This window comes from Hakea prostrata, chromosome 8, assembly GCF_041222555.1.
Source record: "Hakea prostrata isolate BN-2017 chromosome 8, UWA_Hpros_2, whole genome shotgun sequence".
NCBI lineage: Eukaryota > Viridiplantae > Streptophyta > Magnoliopsida > Proteales > Proteaceae > Hakea > Hakea prostrata.
In genome coordinates, this window is record NC_142607.1 from 39,607,627 (window position 1) to 39,626,188 (window position 18,562).

General features: G+C 41.6%; 1 protein-coding gene across 1 annotated transcript in view; it reads left to right on the forward strand.

Moving 5' to 3' along the window:
- Window positions 1-524: 524 nt before the first annotated feature.
- The window catches only part of LOC149007831 (pentatricopeptide (PPR) repeat-containing protein), a 42,835-nt gene continuing 24,797 nt past the window's right edge, over window positions 525-18,562 (forward strand). Inside the window, exons 1-5 of the mRNA XM_089167479.1 lie at window positions 525-1,480; window positions 1,816-1,943; window positions 2,928-3,068; window positions 3,654-3,740; window positions 13,813-13,966. Coding sequence (XP_089023605.1) covers window positions 626-1,480; window positions 1,816-1,943; window positions 2,928-3,068; window positions 3,654-3,740; window positions 13,813-13,966 — 1,365 coding nt within the window. The 5' untranslated portion in view covers window positions 525-625. The remainder of the gene's footprint in view (window positions 1,481-1,815; window positions 1,944-2,927; window positions 3,069-3,653; window positions 3,741-13,812; window positions 13,967-18,562) is intronic.

An 18,562-nucleotide genomic window follows, 5' to 3' on the forward strand; every position in this document is an offset into this window, starting at 1 on the left:
GCTGTTATTTGGCTTAATCAATCTCTTATTTTTCTCATCTATAATTCTTACCTGTGTTCTTCTCATGTGCTCACAACTGAGTGAACAGGTCGTGTTTGGATATGCCAATGAGAGGCCAATTATCTTTTCAAGCTTCCAACTTGACGCAACAAGGTTCATTAGCAAAGTGATATGATTTTATACCGAATTCATATCGTACCATACACCGAACCGTTCCGTTTTTGTCGTACTAATTTCATACCGAAACAGTATCGAACCATTTTTAAAATACCGTTTTCGTACCGTACCAAATTTTTATGGTATGACATAGTTTTGGTTAGACGGTTTGAAATGCGCGGTATGGTATAGTACCACACCAAATTACAGATACCGTACCGTATTGACACCCTTTTTCAGCGTTTCAATTGAATTATATTAAAATATGTTGGACAATACAATACAATACTTGATACGGACCATACGTCATTTAAGATCAAATGACCGATACTCGATGCCGCTACTTTAAACCTTGATTCAAAGCCAAACCGATTCCGATTTTTAAACGATCTCTTCTGCTCGTCTTATCTCTTCGTTCGTCTCCCGGAGCCATTTCTCCGCTCCTCTCTTCTACCCGACTGAACTGATAATGAATATTCTCTACTCGTCATCCATATACCATTGTCACTCCACACCATTCTCCCATTCCCCCACTTCATTGCTCAAACCTTCTCTACCAGAGCCTAACCAAGGAGACATACGCCGCCCCCAAACCCTCAAAGCATCCCCGGCCCAAGCAAACCCAACACCATCACCATCACCATCACCAAGCCCTAAGAAACTCTCCACAAAGACAAACCCACTACGAGATTTTGTCTCTTCTTCCACAACATCCAACAACTCACGCAATCTCTCCAACAAGCTCTGGCTTTCAAGCAAAATCTCTCCTCCACCACCACCACCTGCAGTACCAGAAGAAGAAACTGCTGATGCCCAGCAAGCCAAAGAAGGTGAGAAACCCAATGTTCCAGTTTATTCGGATACTGGGCAGGTACCAGTTTATGATTTCCGACAAGAAGGCAAAATTTTTGTTGGAAATCTTCCGCTCTGGATCAAGAAGAATGAAGTTGCCGATTTTTTTCGACAATTTGGGCCGATTAAGAATGTGGTGTTGATAAAAGGCCATGATGATCCTGAGAGGAATGTTGGCTATGGTTTTATAATTTATGGCGGTCCCACAGCTGCGAACTCTGCTTCGAAGGCCGTGGAGTTTGATGGAGTGGAATTTCATGGGAGGACTTTGACTGTGAAGTTAGATGATGGGAGGAGATTGAATGCTAGGTCAGATGAAAGAGCTAGATGGGTGGCGGGTTCGGATGTGGTGGAATATAGGTCTAAGTGGCATGAACAGAGGGAGAATTCTCGCAGGGAGTTTCGGCAAGTTCTTGAGACTGAACCAGATAATTGGCAGGCTGTTGTTCGGGCCTTCGAAAGGATTGAGAAGGTAAGGTATCTGGAGCTATTTTCTGGATAAATTGATAATAGATGAAGGCTTTTCTTTTTTTTCCCCAAAAAAAAAAAAAAAATGGAAAGAATTCATGAAACTGTGGCAGCTTGTTGCCAAGACCTGGCAACTGAATCTTGCTTTCATCGTGTGACCTGTGTGCATTATTGAGAATCTGTGATATAAGGTTTCTATGATAGTAGATGCAATGTTCGCCATTGTTATTAGTTTCTATCTTTGAATTCTTAAATTTAGGATTTGATATTAGTTCTCTTCATATGGATATTTTAATGTATCCTCTACCTTCTCATTCATTTTGGATGGTGGATTTTCAGCCTTCTAGAAGAGAGTTTGGGTTGCTGGTGAACTATTACGCAAGGAGAGGGGACATGCACCATGCACGTGAAGCATTTGAGCGCATGCTTGGAAGAGGAATTGAGCCAACATCTCATGTCTATACAAAGTATGGCTTCTTAGTGTGCTCAAATTCTTTTGACTGGGTAGACTCCTAATTTGGTAAACTTTTTCTTAAAACTTTTTCTTAAAACTAATTTGGTAAACTAAAAATTTTCCTCAGAGAGATTGTTTTAGGTACCTAGGTTCAATCATAAGTAAAAGAGGTGATTTAGAAGATGAGGTTTCCCAAAGAATTAAAATAGGGTGGATGAAGTGGAGAGGTGCGTCCGGGGTCTTATGTGATCGGCGTATTTCATTAAAGCTTAAAGGAAAATTTTATAGGGCCGTTGTTCGACCAGCTATGATGTATGGTGCAGAGTGTTGGGCTGTTAAAAAGAATCATATAGATAAACTAAGTGTAACAGAAATGAGGATGCTAAGATGGATGAGTGGCAAAACTAGGATGGATAAGATAAGAAACGATCATATTAGAGTTGGTCTGGGAGTTGCTCCCATAAGTGATAAGCTTAGAGAAAGCCTTTTGAGGTGGCACGGCCACGTTCAACGGAGACCTATAAATGCTCCTGTACGGAGAAGTGATATAATCCATATTGAAGGAACTAGAAGAGCTAGGGGTAGACCTAAGATAACCTTAGGAGAAGTGGTGAGAAAGGATATGTATAGCTTAGGCCTTGTATCTAGCATGGCCTCGAACAGAAATGATTGGAGGGCAAGAATCCATATAGCCGACCCCATTTAGTTGGGACAAAGCTTATTGTTGTTGTTGTTGTTGTAATTTGTCTGTTTATAGCTCTGTATTGAAAACTGTTGTGCAGCATTTCTAAAATCTCGGTACTTTTGCATTGTGACCACCCTCTCCGCCAGAAAAGGAAAAAGAGGGCTCTGTGTGAGACCTTTGCAGTATTTCATTACTGTGACTTGAAAAGAAATGTATTCTGTAGAGTGGTCTATTCTACTCTAAGGAGTTCTTTACTATTCATTTATCAGGGTTTCCAGTCCTCCTATATTGAAGGTAGTTACTTTCATGCAGCCTTATTCATGCTTATGCAGTTGGTAGAGACATGGAAGAAGCATTATCTTGTGTGAGGAAAATGAAGCGTGAAGGCATTGAAATGAGTTTGGTGACGTACAGTATCCTTATTGGGGGATTTGCAAGAATTGGTGATGCTGAGTAAGTAAAATTACACTGACTCTAGATTTACTAGTTCTGTTGGTTGGTTGATTTTTCTCTAAAATTTTCTATCCTCGAGAAGTTTCTTCAATTTGAGTGATTTCTCCTTGTCTGGAATACAACTGATAAGTATGTATTGGACATGAAGGCTTTTCAGTAGCATCTTCAGATAGCAGAAAGAGAGATAATAGAACTGGAGCTTAATTTTTTGCTATTTTATATTGGCTTATCAATCTGCCATTAGTGTATAAATTAATTTAATAATGTTTCTTCCTTTTGTTGTCAGACAATACCTTTCAAAGGAATGAGTCTATTCTTTTCATTTCCTAATCATCATAATTTGTGAACTTGAAGTAACCTTAAGATACTAGATGGTGGAAGACAGTTTTTTGGGGCATCCTGATGTGATTGAATGATCATTGCAATTTTATTATTCTGTTCATGTTTTGATGCATATTTCACATGGATTCTTGTGCCATTGTTTATTTTCTTTTCTATAGGTAGGGGTTCCTTTAAAATTAAAGTTCAAGTAAAAATATGGGCTGTACAACCTTCTCCTAATACGTGTTCATATTTCTTTGGAAGAACTGCAGATAAATGGTTTAAGGAGGCCAAAGAGAGGCATGCAACCTTAAATGCTATCATATATGGTAACATTATTTATGCTCATTGGTGAGTACTTTTTAAATGATTTGGTTTATATTTAATTCCCTTAGTCCGAACATATTGAGTTAATTGTCCTTGTGATATGTGAACTGTAGCTATTACGGTTAGAAGTTGAAATTAGTGTTAGAATGTGTTTAAATTTAAAATATATATCGACTTTTCGACATACAACAAAAACATTAGCAACAACAATCATAACCTTATCCTAACTCAATGGGGTTGGCTACATGGGTCCTTAAGGTTGGTTTGTTTGCTGGAATAAAGGTGGGGTGGGAAAATTCTTGAAAAAAGCAAACTTTTCCTTTAAATCCTAAAACTGTAAAATGTTTGGTTGCTTGGGGTGGAAAAGTGAGAAACAAGTTTCCTTGAGTCTGGTGATGTGGCAACCCAACTTTCCCACCCCAAGCCTTTTCAAAACCCCACAAAAGTGTGGGACTTTGTGAAAAAGTATGGAAAAGTAAAATGTGGGACCCACAATTAATACTTTTCCATACTTTCCTTTCCTTTCCTTTCCTTTCCTTCTCTTCTCCCTCACCCCACTACACATGGGGCCCACATGTTTTTTTTTCCACCCCTTTTTTCCCACCCCACCTTTGTAAACAAAAGCAGCCTAAGAGTTAGAAAAAGAGACAAGAGAAGAAACGTTAGTAAACTATAGCATAATGAAGATAAAAAGGAGACAAAGCCAAAATAGCATTCCGGGGAACATCCTGATGTAACCCTGGAATAGAGGGTTAGTGATAGGATCTTTTCTCTCTTGTTAAGTACTTAAGTGAAGAGAGAGAGAGTGCTAGTAAAAAAGTCAAGAAAGAGATTGTTAGTTAAGTAATGAGCATATTTATGTGTGAATTCTTAAGGCATATAAGCATGCATTTTTACGTTCTTAGAGTAGAATGACTTTAGATATTTTTTTCTCTTGTAATTTGTAGGCTATAAGGGAATGGGAAAAAATAATGTTAAATGATCAAGGATGGTGATATTAGGAGATAAAGCCACTTGCAGATCAAGAGCTCAAACTTTTGTGTACATCAAGGAGCTAACCATAAGGAAGAGAGCACAAGGGCAGAATTGCAGTTTCCACAAACTAGAAGTTTAGCTAAAAATCTTTGATATTGGGCTCATCTCATCAATAATTTATAATGATGCTACATTAATTCTTGGAGTAGGTCAGTCCGAGATCAGAATTGACAGACAAAGGAAATGCAAGGTTGAAATGGAATAAAAGACTTTGTGTTGACAAGCACAACAGATTTAAGACCTGATTCCTTGGCCGAATGGAAAGGTATTGCGGCAAGATTGAGAAGTGGAAAGGAGTCTAAGCTAATAATAGCAATCTACGAGGAGGGCTTGGCCTTGAGTCTTGAGATTGAATCATGATTCTTTGTGGTAGACTATAAGAGTGAGATTGAAACCACTTCAGTGGTATAGATTGTTGGTAGAAACTCTATGGGTTTGCTTGGGCTTCAGACTATAAATCAAAGAATGAAGTGAGACAGTAAATAAGAATGGGAGGAATTGAATGAAATGTTTTGAAGTGCTTTTAGCATGTATTTTGAAATGAGACTGAATACTCTATTATGTATATATATGATCGGTTATGTTTTTATGTAGCTTGGTTGTTTTATATTATTCATTGGGCTAGTGTACTCCTTCCTTCATTCCATGTACAAATAAAGAGACACAAGACAAGGGTAAGGGCATAGTAATCCTAGATTGGGATTGGAAGTTTGAGATCCTAGATTGTTTTAATAGTTCAGTTCAAATATTGTATTTACATCTTTAAGGTTATATATAATTTACTGAATGTTCAGTTCAGGTGACGGTGTAATTTCAGATAATCGGTGTTCTATATCGTACAAGTAAATTTAAATGGACTGTATCAGCTGGCAGCTGCTATCAGATTATTAGTGTTTCTTTGCTTTCCTCTTGTATGTAATACATGTTTCTGCTGTTATGTTATGCTATTAGGTGAATTGTTTCCGTGTCACCTGGTAGGTTTTAGGTGTCATGGGCCCCAGCAGGCCCTAATTTTTTTTTTTTGGGGGGGGGGGGGGGGGGGGTTGATGTAAACCCAATTTTAGGGATAGGGTTTCTTGGATGGATTCTGTAAAATCTAGGTTTGCCCAGAATCTTCCAGCAACTAATTCTATAGTTTTATGGGTTGATCTGCATTAAAAGGAATATCTGTGGGAAGGGGTATGGGTTGTTAGGGAAAATTTAGGCTTTTACTAAATTCCCCTGGGGAGACATTAGATCATTATGGTATGGTGATAGCTATTTTAAATTGATATGGAATGAAAAGGATAAAAAATTAAATGGGAAAGCTCACAAATCAAATGGGTTGGGATGATTCTTGGATGAAACAAAAGATAATGGAGATTTTAGGGTTTTGTGATGGATGTTGGATAGGATTGAAAATCTTGGGCAACCTTTCAAGTGTTTCTCTTTTTTTTCGTTGTTTCTGGTTGCTGCAAGTCAGAAAGGGGAGGGAGTACCAAGAGAGAAGGAGAGAAGGGGGGGGGGGTGCTGCAGGGTGTGGAGGGGATCTTAGGGGTTGGCAGGGGTGGGGAGGGGAAACTAGGGGCTCCGATGGGGTGGGGTTTCCAGTTTCCTTGGTAACGCAAGAGAGAGAAGGGGAAGGGGGGCCTGCAATGGGTTTGGAATGAAAGGGGAGGGGGCTGGGTTTGTGTACTTGCCTGTTGAAGCTGCTGGTTTGTTCAAGAAAGATTGCTTCTATTGAAGCAAGACACTAAGAATCCGCCGTGGCCCTCTCAAGAAGGCCATGACCCAATTTCCCACAAAAGATCTTCAATTCTTTATTCAATGCAGACTATCTTTACAATGAAAGGATTGTTTTATTTATAGCCTTACATCAAGAAAGAAAGGATCTAAATCTCTAACTGAGAAACTAACTTAGACTCAACTAGTAATTTAGGAACTAACTCAACTAGGGTGTCCTTCATTAGTTAGGATACCCTTTACAATTGAATAACACTACATATATAATAAAAGAACTTGATTGAAATAAAAGACTTAATTATCCGTAAAGAGCCTCACTTAAAAGAAAGACTCCCTATGACACTAGAATCCAACTACTAACCCAAATTAAGACTTCAAGACATGATTGAACCCTGAAAATTAAAACCAAAATTCTGAAATTAAAATTAGCAGCTAATTAGGGCTAGAAAATGACCAAATTGTCTCTTTTTGGGGTTTGGCCAGCCCTAGGTTTGCCACCTCGGTTGGCCAGGGGTTGGGCCTTTGTTCACATTGGTTTTTTTTTTTTTTTGGGGGGGGGGGGTGACAATTACGGTCTTTCTGAATTTATAAGAAGTGTAAAGATTACTCCTAGAAAGAAGTGTTTTCTGTCAGATTCACGTGCTTACTACCCTCACTCCACCCTCTTTTCTTCCCTCTCTCCTTTATTGATGCTGCGCTAGGATGAAAAGTGTTGCTTCAACTTCGACACGTCGCTTGCCTTTTTCCTTTTTCTTCCCTTCTTTCATGCTTAAGGTAAGCTCTCTCTTCCTCTTTCTTCGTGAGTTTCATTTTCCTCTGGTTTTGCTTCCGCCTCCCACAAGACGAACCATCGCGATATCGGATACATGGATCCAATACCAAATCAAATTCCCGAGTTGGGTTTCTGCATTCTCCAGAGTTCTTCTTGACCACCGACGCAGGTTTACTGCGCCGTCTTCGCACCGCCTCCCTGTTCTTGGCGGTGTTCTGTCCATGTTGCAACACGTTGCTCGCTGGTTACCAGATGCGTTTTCTACCGGACTATTTGCTAAGCGGTTATCGGTTCCGCGTCTCATAGGTCTTAGCACCTATGTTCATAGCCTCATAGCCTTGGTTAGTCAGCTCTGCACTTTTACGGGTTCCATTCCACATCCTCCTAAGCTTCTGGTGTATGATGTCGGTGTTCTTCTCGAGTGTTGGCCTTGGGCGCTGCTCGTATGTTTTCAATCCTTTATATCCTGTCTCCTGGCAGCTGTGGTTTCTTCATCGTCTGCAGTGGATTTTGAGAGTGGAGCTCTGTCTGTTACTAGAGTGTTCTGTTTCATAGTTTTCCTCTGGTGTTTCGGTGAGATACACAGTATGGCTACCAAACAGGGTTCCTTAGGCAGTGCAAATTCGGCTCCTAATGCTGATATGCTCTCCACCGATTTTGCACAGAAGCTCAAACTTCCAGTACGATCACCTTCTACTATTTCTATTACTCCTAGCAAGCTGGCTGACATTCATCATGGTTTCCGCTTCTCTGTGATCGGATGGGTACCGGACATCACCATATTAACACTTCTGATTTGCAATTGCTTGCACACAAAGCTTGGAAATCAGCAGCCATCAAAGTGGCAGACTATTATGTTGTTGAAGGAGCCCCTGATCGTTTCATCCTTAAGCTCAATTCCGCTCGAGATGTCCATTGTTTAATTTTCTCACAGCCCTGGTTATATAAGGGTCAATTCTTAATGTTTATGCAACCATGGGATCCTACAGTTCCTACAGCATCGGTTCCTTTTCTTCATGGCATTTTATGGGTTCAAATACTGAACATGAACTGGCTATACTTCGATTTGGAAATTCTGCAGTCGGTTTTCTTGCAGGTTGGACAGGTGATTGAGATTGAATGCCCTTCGGGTTCTTTGACTGGGTACTCCCCGGCTGCTCGTGTAGTTATTGATCTTCGCCTGGACCTCCCAACTTCCACCCAGATCAAAGCTGCACCCAACCCCTCAGTGCTTCTTCATTTTGCATATGAGTATCGTCCGGCGTTAGTCTGCCCGTATTGCTTTCACATAGGCCATCGGGGATTGAATTGTCCGTTACATGAACACCCTCACTTTTCGCAAGTGCTTGCGACGATGGCTTCTCGTGAAGCAACTAATCCCACCTATCTTCCTAGGCTTGCAACTCCCCTCAAACGGCAGGGTGCCATAAATGAAGTGGCTCGTTTGTATAAAGATGTTTTCTTCAAGGGTCTCACTCCCGACCATATTGCATCCTCCACTTTTTCGCAGCACAGGGACTTGGCTCTCATTCGTAGTTTCTACATGTTGTCTCACGTCTTTCAACTCGAGATACCTCGTGACTTGGAGGACCGCTATCTTCCTCATGATGGTAACTGGCGTTTCCCAAGCTCAAGTATGGGGGAGGAGGACCCTATTGAGAATCAGAGTGTGGTGGGGATGGAAGGTACGGAATCGCCGCATGATTTGGGCCACAATCAACCAGACTCCGGCAAACACTCCACTTCAGATTTTCAGGCCCCTACGGGCACACACGCTACTGACAGTTCCCAGGAGCTGCTGTATTCATCTTTTCCCATTCAACTCACACGTACTGTTGATCCGGCATAGGGACCCCTTCCACCACCATCTATGCTATCATCGCTCCCCAAACTCCTTCCCTGTAAAAGGCAGCTGATACTCACTGAGTTGGATCATATGGATTTGAGGTGCACGGAATCCTTGGAGACTATTGCTTTCAAAAAGATGAAAACCACTACTACAGGAGCAGAGGATACTCCTGTTGAGGCTGAGATGGCTGGCCGGTTTCAGTCATCCGAGGCGCCATGAACCAATTCAGTCTCAACTGTCGAGGGCTTGGTCAACCCTCGACACGTTCTGAGCTTCAAGGTCTAATCTTTAAACTCCGACCAGCTTTGTTATTTCTGTGTGAAGTTAAGTCATCTAGTGTACGTCCCCACCTTTTGTGTAAAAAATGGGGCTTTTCCCGTTTCTTATCTTCCCCCCCCCCCAAGGTCGAGCTGGTGGTTTGCTTTTGTTTTGGGACTCCTCTGTTACTATTGATGTAGTGTGGTAGTCCTCTTGGTGTATGCATGTTGTATTGTCTTATGCTTCAAAGACTTGGCAACAGAATTTTGTCTATTTACAGTCGTCTCACTCTAAGCAGCGTCAACAATGGGAAACTCTACATCAGTTGGGAGCATTTGTTAATTTACCCTGGATTCTCACTGGTGATTGGAACCGATATGTGTCCTTCAATGACAAACATGGAGGCAATCCACTTTCTTGGGAAGATATCGAACCATTCTCAACATTCATGTCAGCTTTTAATCTCCACACGGCCTCAACTCACGATCTTCATTTCACATGGACAAATAAACAATCTGGACTTCACCGTGTGGAAGGGATTTTGGGTTGATTTATCTATGATGATGCCTGGTTGACACTATTTCCCGATGCATATGTTCAACAGCTCCCTTTTTCCCATTCTGATCATGCGTTACTGGTCCTACATACTAAGCCACATGGCACCCGTGGGGCAAAACCTTTTCGATTCGAGCGTTTTTGGATTCATGAACCCTCATATCAAGGACTTGTAGAAGCACATTGGGACAATCTGCAGCCGGCCACTTCGGTCTCGCCGGTTATTGATAATCTCAATACTTTACGACTGTTCTAATTTCCCGGAACAGAAGAGTGGTGAAAAACTTGGAACTTCAGGAACAACAGCTTCGACAGGACTTACAACGCCATTATAGTCTCCCCATCTCATCACGGCCTATGGCATGGTACACCACTGAATCGATACTTTTGGATTCACACAGGAAAATTCTTCACCAAATTCAGCTTAAATGGGAACAAAAGTCGTGTATCCAATGGCACACATGCGGTGATCGAAATACTCGTTTCTCCCACTAGTCGACTCTGAAACGCCGCTCGCGGAATCGTATATGTTCTCTTACGCATCAGGGTTTCCACCTCACTGATCCTCAGCTCATCTCTCAAGCCTTCCATCAACATTATTAGCAAATTTTCTCCACACAACACATGGCTTGTCTTGATAGTTATTTCTCCCCAGTTTAGGGTCGGGTCACAAGTGAGGATTGCTCTTTTCTTCTTCAACCTGTTTCAGCTACGGAGATTAAAGAGGCGGTATTCGGTTCCAATGGCCTCAAGTCCCCCGGCCCAGATGGTTTCCCATGTATTTTCTTCCAACACTCTTGGGAGCATCTTGCTGGTGACATAGGCAACATGGTGCATGATTTTTCAATTCCACACATCTCCAAGCCGAGGTCAACCACACTTTCATTGCCCTGATTCCGAAGGTTGATACCCCTGATACTGTGGGAGATTACTGGCCTATCAGCCTGTGTAACACGACCTATAAAATCATCTCCAAAATATTGGTGAACAGGTTAAAACAGATCATGCCACATCTCATTTCCTTCCAGCAGAATGGATTTGTCAAGGGCCGACACATTCAGGACAATATTCTTATTGCCCACGAGCTCATGCATAAAATCCAAACTCATAAGAAAAGGAAGAAAGGTCTCATGGCAGTCAAGCTCGATATGAGCAAGGCGTATGATCGTTTAGAATGGAGTTTTGTCGCTTCTACTTTGCGCCATTTTGGATTCCCTCCACAGTGGATAGAATGGATCATGAAGTGTATTACTACCACACAACTCTTGGTCCTGGTTAATGGATCCCCCTTGCCGCCAATTACCCCATCACGGGGCCTTCGCCAAGGAGATCCATTATCCTCCTATCTTTTCGTCCTTTGTGCAGAAGTTCTGATGTCCGATCTGGAATTGGCCCTACAACGCAAAAAGCTCCATGGAATTCAGCTCTCGCGTGGAGGTGAGCGTCTTTCACACCTGGCCTTTGCTGATGACTTAATTTTGTTTGGACATGCCACCTCTGCTGAGGCTCGTTGCTTCCATCAGCTTCTGGAGGAATATTGTCTTTATTCAGGTCAACAACTCAATATCCAAAAAACACGTGCACACTATAGTCCAAGTACATCAGCAAGTATGAAGCGTACTCTCCTCCCACTTCCACATTACCCCCTCAACGGAGCTAGACATCTATCTCGGGATTCCACTAATTTTGGGGAAGATCAAGAAGAAGCATTGTGCCTCTTTGCTTACTCGGGTCAGTAGTTGACTTCAACACTGAAGAGCTAACCTCCTCTCCTACGCGGGGAAAAAGGTCCTTATCCAATCCACTCTGGCTGCTATGCCCAGTCACTTCATGTCGTGTTTTCAGCTTGCTGTCTCAATCACAAATACTCTTGACAAGCTCTCTCGGGACTTCTTCTGGTCAAGTGGCAAGCAACGGCATGTTCACACTATCTCTTGGGATCTCATTTGTTGTTCGACTAGAGAAGGTGGTCTCAACCTTAAAAACAGTGCAGCTTTTAACCTCGTTCTTCTGTCTCGGAAGGCATGGGAATTACTTAACCCCTCCCAATCACTTTGGGGCCGTTTGATGAAGCACAAGTACTTTAAGGATAGTACCTTCCTCGAAGCGCCCTCCCCCCCATCTGCTTCGTGGGGTTGGAAATCGCTGATTAAGGCAAGGGAACTTTTACGTCAAGGACTTTTCCTTCAGATTGGGGACGGTTCCCAAGCAAGCCCTTGGAATCTCAATTGGGTCTCGAATCAACCCCCGATCTGGGATGCTTTCTAGCAGCCTCCCTTCCTCTTAAAGTTTCTGACTTCATCAATTTCACAACAACTTCCTGGAATAGGGATAAGGTGTTGGCTTGGTGGCCTGATGATATCGCGGCCAATATTCTCAGCATCCCTATCCCGCTCTTCTCTCAAGCGGATCGCTACATCTGGAAACCCACTTCCTCATGCAATTTCACTGTTAGTTCAGCATACAGATTGGCAGCTTCATCTTTCTCCCCCTCCTCCTCAATACCCCGCCTTAATTGGCTTCAGTTCTGGCATCTCCCCCTTCCCCCTAGAATCCTCCTTTTCCTCTAGAAATCTCTTCTAGGCAAATTACCCACGGCCGATCTGCTCCATGCGAGAGGCTGTAACGTTCCGCTCCACTGTGGACTCTGTGGGTATCATCCTTTCTCAGCACATCATCTTTTTGTCCTGTGCCCTTTCACATCCCATCTCTGGCATACCCTTAACCTTCACCAATGGGATCAATCACATCCTTTTGATCTCCAACTTCAAGACCTTGTCATCCATTCTGTTTGCCCTTCCCCTAACCGACTGCAATTTCTTCATTCCCTTATCGCTCTGTGGGCTCTTTGGGGCTATTACACCACGGTTATACACTTTTTTGAACCTCCCAAGCTTCAGGATGTCATGACGCGTTTACATCATGCGATCCATACATTCACCCCTCCCTCCACTTCTCATTCACCTAGGAACACTTCCCCAGTGTTCAGATGGGAACCTCCACCTCCAGGCAGGATCAAACTAAACGTGGACGACTCATCTTTTATCAATCCGAAACGCTCGGGCATTGGTGGACTAGCACGCGACTCTTCTAATCAGGTTGTGTTTGCTTTTGGCTAGGGCACGGGCTGTCAGGACTCCTTCATTGCCGAGGCACTAGCCATTCGTCATGGTCTTCGTCTTGCCCTCGACCTCTGGACCTCCCATATCCAAGTGGAGAGCGACAACCAATCGCTGATTCTCACTCTTTTGCAGCCTTCATCATGCGGTAGCTGGAAAATCTCACACCTCATTACCGATATCCTCAGGCTTGCAGCTTCCTTTCCAGACTGTTCCTTCACCTACATCCCACGTGAAGCCAATTTTGCAGCTGACGCACTTGCTAAATCAGCGGCTATCTCACAGGACCGTTTCTTGTATCACATCTTCCCCCCCCCCCCCCCCCCTTTCTTATCTTGGATTTTACTTTTTGACTCTCTAATGTGTAAGATCCCGCGGGGATTTCAGTTACATATATAAAGTTTTTCTTTCCTACCAAAAAAAGAAAGAAAAAAAAAAGAGATGAATTTTAGGATTTTCACTGGTCAGAATGCAACCAAACTCAAATGGTTCTGTTAGGAGGATATGGGCGTATGTCATCAAAACATAGTGAGGTTTGGACGGCTTGATTAACAGTAATTTATGTTTTATAGAATTATCGGGTTAGGGATGGATGTGGAGGCTTAGGATTTCTGCTTGAGAGATTTGCAGCAACTTATATGTATTGTAATGATGTCTTTAATTTATTTCGTGCACTACTGTTGTTTCACTGAATATGATACAAACTGCTTGAGATTGCTGCTGCTGAAAAGTGTTCTTCCTTTTACATCTTTTGTGGCTAATTGTTATTCTGCCAATGAACTGAAGCCAAAAGGGCAATATGGATCGAGCTGAAGCCTTGGTAAGGGAGATGGAAGAAGAAGGGATTGATGCCCCAATTGATATATATCATACTATGATGGATGGTTATACAATTATTGGCAATGAGGAGAAATGTCTCACTGTGTTCGAAAGACTTAAGGTACATCAAACAGAAAACCTGCTAATGCTTTTTACAGAATAAGTAGCTGTTTATATTGCATACTGTGACTAAGGGTGTCAATTTGAGGGTTGAGACTGGGAATTGGGAACTAAAACCTGCAACTTATCTGTCCAGCTAGGACCCAGTGAAGATGCATATTTATGAATTTAGGTTTGGTTAGCTAATAGTTATTAACTTATAAAGGGTGATAAGATGCATATTAACCTTTTGATTTGTTAAGTTATATTGATAGCTTAGAAAGGGTTATATCCTAATTATAGGGAAAAAAACCAAGAGTAATATGTAACGAAGAAACATTCACATTTGAGTGTCTGAGACTTTGAGAGCCGAGAACCATTGGAACTGGAACTTGATTATGTTTTAGTTACAAAAAAGATACTTACAGTTGGAGTGATACCCTTCCCAAAATCGTTGAGGAACTGGAGATGGACTGTCCTGTTATTAACAGGACCAGGTCCAAATTTTAGAACTGTAGATACAAAACAGTTCTGGGATTTGCCCCTTTGGGACTGAAAGTGGGAAGGAAGCATCCCGTTTGACACCCTTAACTGTGGCACCTTTGCACAGTAGGAAGTTTGTAGTTGTTTTAATGCAGCCCTTGATGGGGTGATCAAATAAAAGCAGCAATCCTTCGAGCTCTGACAACAGTGAACCAAAAAGGGACTACTTCAAACAGGCTACTAAAGGAACTTTAAGGCTAACTAGGGTGTATTTTTGACTGTGGCTTTAATACTAGGCTCGATAAAGTAGGATCTAGGTCTGATTCAAGTTTGTGTTTGACTGCTTAATTCAAGTTTCAGAATCATAGTTGTTAATGTGACGCCTAGGTGTCCAAGCACCATTGGAAGTGATGAGGCAAGCCTCGCCTTATGGAAGCTTTGTAAGGCGGTCGCCGTGTGGTCCAAGGTGTTGCCTTAGGTGCCTCAGGCGTCCACCTTTTTAATTTTTTTAAAACCCAAAAATGTGATACATAAGAGCATTAGATTCTGATCTGAAAATTCCTATTGGTTGGAATTATAATTAAAATTTACACCAATGCTACATGGGATCAACATATATTACATTAAAAGGAAAAAAACTACCGAGATTAATGACATAAGGCTATTCGCAATCGCAACATATTTCGGACTTTTCTCTCGAGCGGCAACTATTGGCGACTTGCAGCGACTGTGTTAGACTCTTTTTCTCACGGCACTCTCTTTCTCTCTGGCAAAGAACGAAGTTATGTCACTTGACTCACTCCGGCAACTGTTCTCTTCTTATTTTTTAAGAAAAACAAAAAAGCTGTTACTCTTTGTTATGGAGGTAACAAAATGGAAACCTTGCAGCAGAAGGCAATTTGCAGTGGCAGCTGCGGCACTCCCCCTCTTCTCAGGCGATATTTGCAGAACACTCAACAACTCTTTGAGTCTTTGTTGACCATCTTCTCAGGTGACGGTGTGTCTCCGATGACTTTTTATTTCATTTTAAAAAACTCTGTTATGGTGAGTTTTTTTATTATTTTATTCCTGATGAGAAATTGTTCTCTGTTACTGTTTTTGTTTCTGTTTCCTTTCCCCCACCCCCAAGGGCTTTGCCCTCTTAGTCAGTTTCAGGCTTCTATTATTTGTTTCCTCTTTTCTTCTCCCAGTCTCTTGCTGTTGTCTAATTTTTTTTCCAGCTTTTTCTTTCTTCTTCAATCCTCTTCTTCTGGTTCCGTTACTTATTTTTTCTTTTTGAATTTTCTTAAATTTCAAATGCTTCTTCTACTTATTTGGATTCCTGAGTTACTCCATCTGATGGTATCCTGCCACTCATCCCTGAAACCCTCTATTTCCCTGTCTCGTTTTATTCTTTTATTTCTGTGCTCCTTCAGTCTTTGCTTCTCTGAGACAGTATATCTCTGGCGACTTTCTTTTTTTTTTAGGTGACGATATGTCTCTGGTTACTTTTTATTTTTTATTTTTTTTAAACTCTGTAACGGTGAGTCTTTACACACACACGCACACATATATTCCTATTGGGACAGTATTTTTTTGTTGTTCATCACTTAATTCTAGTGTCCTACGGCCATTTGCAGCATTTGTTTTTGTTGAAAACTCAGGTATATTATTATAATATGATACTAAGGTATACTGTTAACTCTAGTATATGGGGTTTGTGATGTTGGATGACTTTTTTTTTGGGTCAAGAATGTTGGATGACTTAAGATAGCCTAATGTTAGTTCTTTTAGTATATTAGATATGATATATTTATAATGAAATAGAGTGTATGGGATGTACACTAAAAATTTCACTTAAAACGCCTTGACCACCTCAAAAGTTGAGGCCTCACCACCTCAACTAGCCTAAACCACCTCGCATCGCATTGTTGCCGTGACAACTATGATCAGAATCTTGGTTTCGTGGGCGGTTTTGACCAGGCTAGAAACCTAGATATGCTCGTTTCCACCAAAATTTCCATTGGAACTTATAACATTTGGACCCAAGTTTCGACAGTTGGTTGAGACCCTTATATGATGGATTTTTCATTTGATTTCTTGCTTACTACCTATTTAAAGCATAATGAACACAATCGACTGATATTTTGCTAAAAGAAAAAAAACCATTGAAAAGTTAGCAGTCAAGTATACTAACACACGAGAGGTTGAAAGAAATACGAACTTTGTAAAATTGAACAAACTGTATTGCATGAGGCATATATGAATTGTTTGATAGAAAATTACATATACAGTAAATATAATAACCAAAAACAAAGTCCTAGGCTTTAGTTCCAACTTGAATCCTGACTGGAATTGGTGGGATCCATCCCCTGACTATAGTAGTACCCTGAATATTGGACAAAAGCTGCTCATGACATGTAATGCCTAAAGTTATCCAGGAACTAATTAACTGTGTTTCTATTGGTGGGATCATCAACATAATGTAGATATCTTATCCCAGGAAATGTGTTATAAGGGAAAATACTCTGATGGACACCTGCTCTTGGAAGTGGCTCAACTGTCTGTGGTACAACTAGTACTAGAACTGGTACTGTTGGATCTCCAAAAATGGAGTCTGCCAATGATGCATAGGCTCCATCACCATACAGTCCATACCCATATGCAGACTGCATACTGCTGCCATCATCAAAAGATATGTAGATGAACCCCCCCCCCCCAAACTCCACTATATGCTCCCCCTCCCCATATCTATATGGATCATATCCATAGCCATAAGCCCTATATGGCGCAAACTTGACATTCTATTGTCCAAGGACTAGGAATCAACAAATGATGATAGTCTCCAGTATCTAGATCCTCTAGTCTCATCTAAGCTCCTAGTTCCTATGGAATTTGCCAAGCTTGCCATATCCATCTAAGAACTGTCATCCTAAGGTCCATGTTTGCAACCATTACAACAACTATATGTACATGTTGATTCCTGTGGCAAAAGCTGAATCAGCTGACGCTTAGTCTCCCCTTTGGATGTTGGTGCTGCCGTGTTGGTGGTGCTACTGGTACCTCATGCTGTGGCTGAGAACTTGCTCCGTGGCTGTCACTGGGGATGAAGTTGGTGCTTGAACACCATTATGACCATCATCATCTCCCTGCGCTGGCTGAGTGGCATCATCATCGGGGTCGAAAATATCTAGGTTATCTTCACTGTTCGTCGATGCACCGGGGTGCGGCATGAATGGATTGGTGGTTGTGTATACACTCTGCCCTCTGTGGACAAGAAGTCATTCACATCAACCCTCATCTCTTGTGCAATATGTTTACTAGGGACGACCTCCCTTCTCATCCAACAATGGCTCTCCTCTATCCCTGACCCATCTCAAATAAAGAGTTCTCATCATCATCTTCCACCTCAAATATGTCAGACAACTTGATTAGGTTATTATATCGATCCATCCCCTATCTAATGTGATTCTTCCTCAGTCTCATATTATAGTGCGCAGGTCTTCTAGTTGCTTCACATCCAATCGGTTGTGCCTCTTCGAGTGAATGAGGTTGAAAGTGCTCCAGTTCCGCTTATACCTAGTGTCAGAACATGTCTGTGAGATCACTTTACATGCAATCACTGACAAGCTGGGTGAGTCGGTCCCATATTGCAGCCACCAATCAGCCGCAACAAACATATGGAATTCAATTAGTAAGGTCATAGTATACATAACTTAAGTAATAAGTGTAGAGAAATACTAAAAGCTAGGATATAATGTGATATATAGAGATTTGGACTAGCCACTAATGGTCATTTCATGTGTTGATATTACCATGGAGTGACGAAACTCCCAATGGAATCCTTGAATGACTTCATCTTAAATAAACAATAACTAGGTTAGTATGAAATTAAATAATTAACATAAGTCAATAAGCCACTAACTAATAAGTTGTAACTACTAGTGCTCTCACAATCTCCTCTGAGTTGATGAATGCCAGTTTCAACGGATCTTGTTCCATCCTCTCCACCATAGTTTGACCGCACTTATCAAATTTTGCCACATCCCAAGCATGTCTTTGTAGTGGTACTTGGGATTTAGATAATATGCTGACATGGAATAAGAAGGAATAGTGAGTAACACAACAACAACATCAACAACAACAACAACAACAA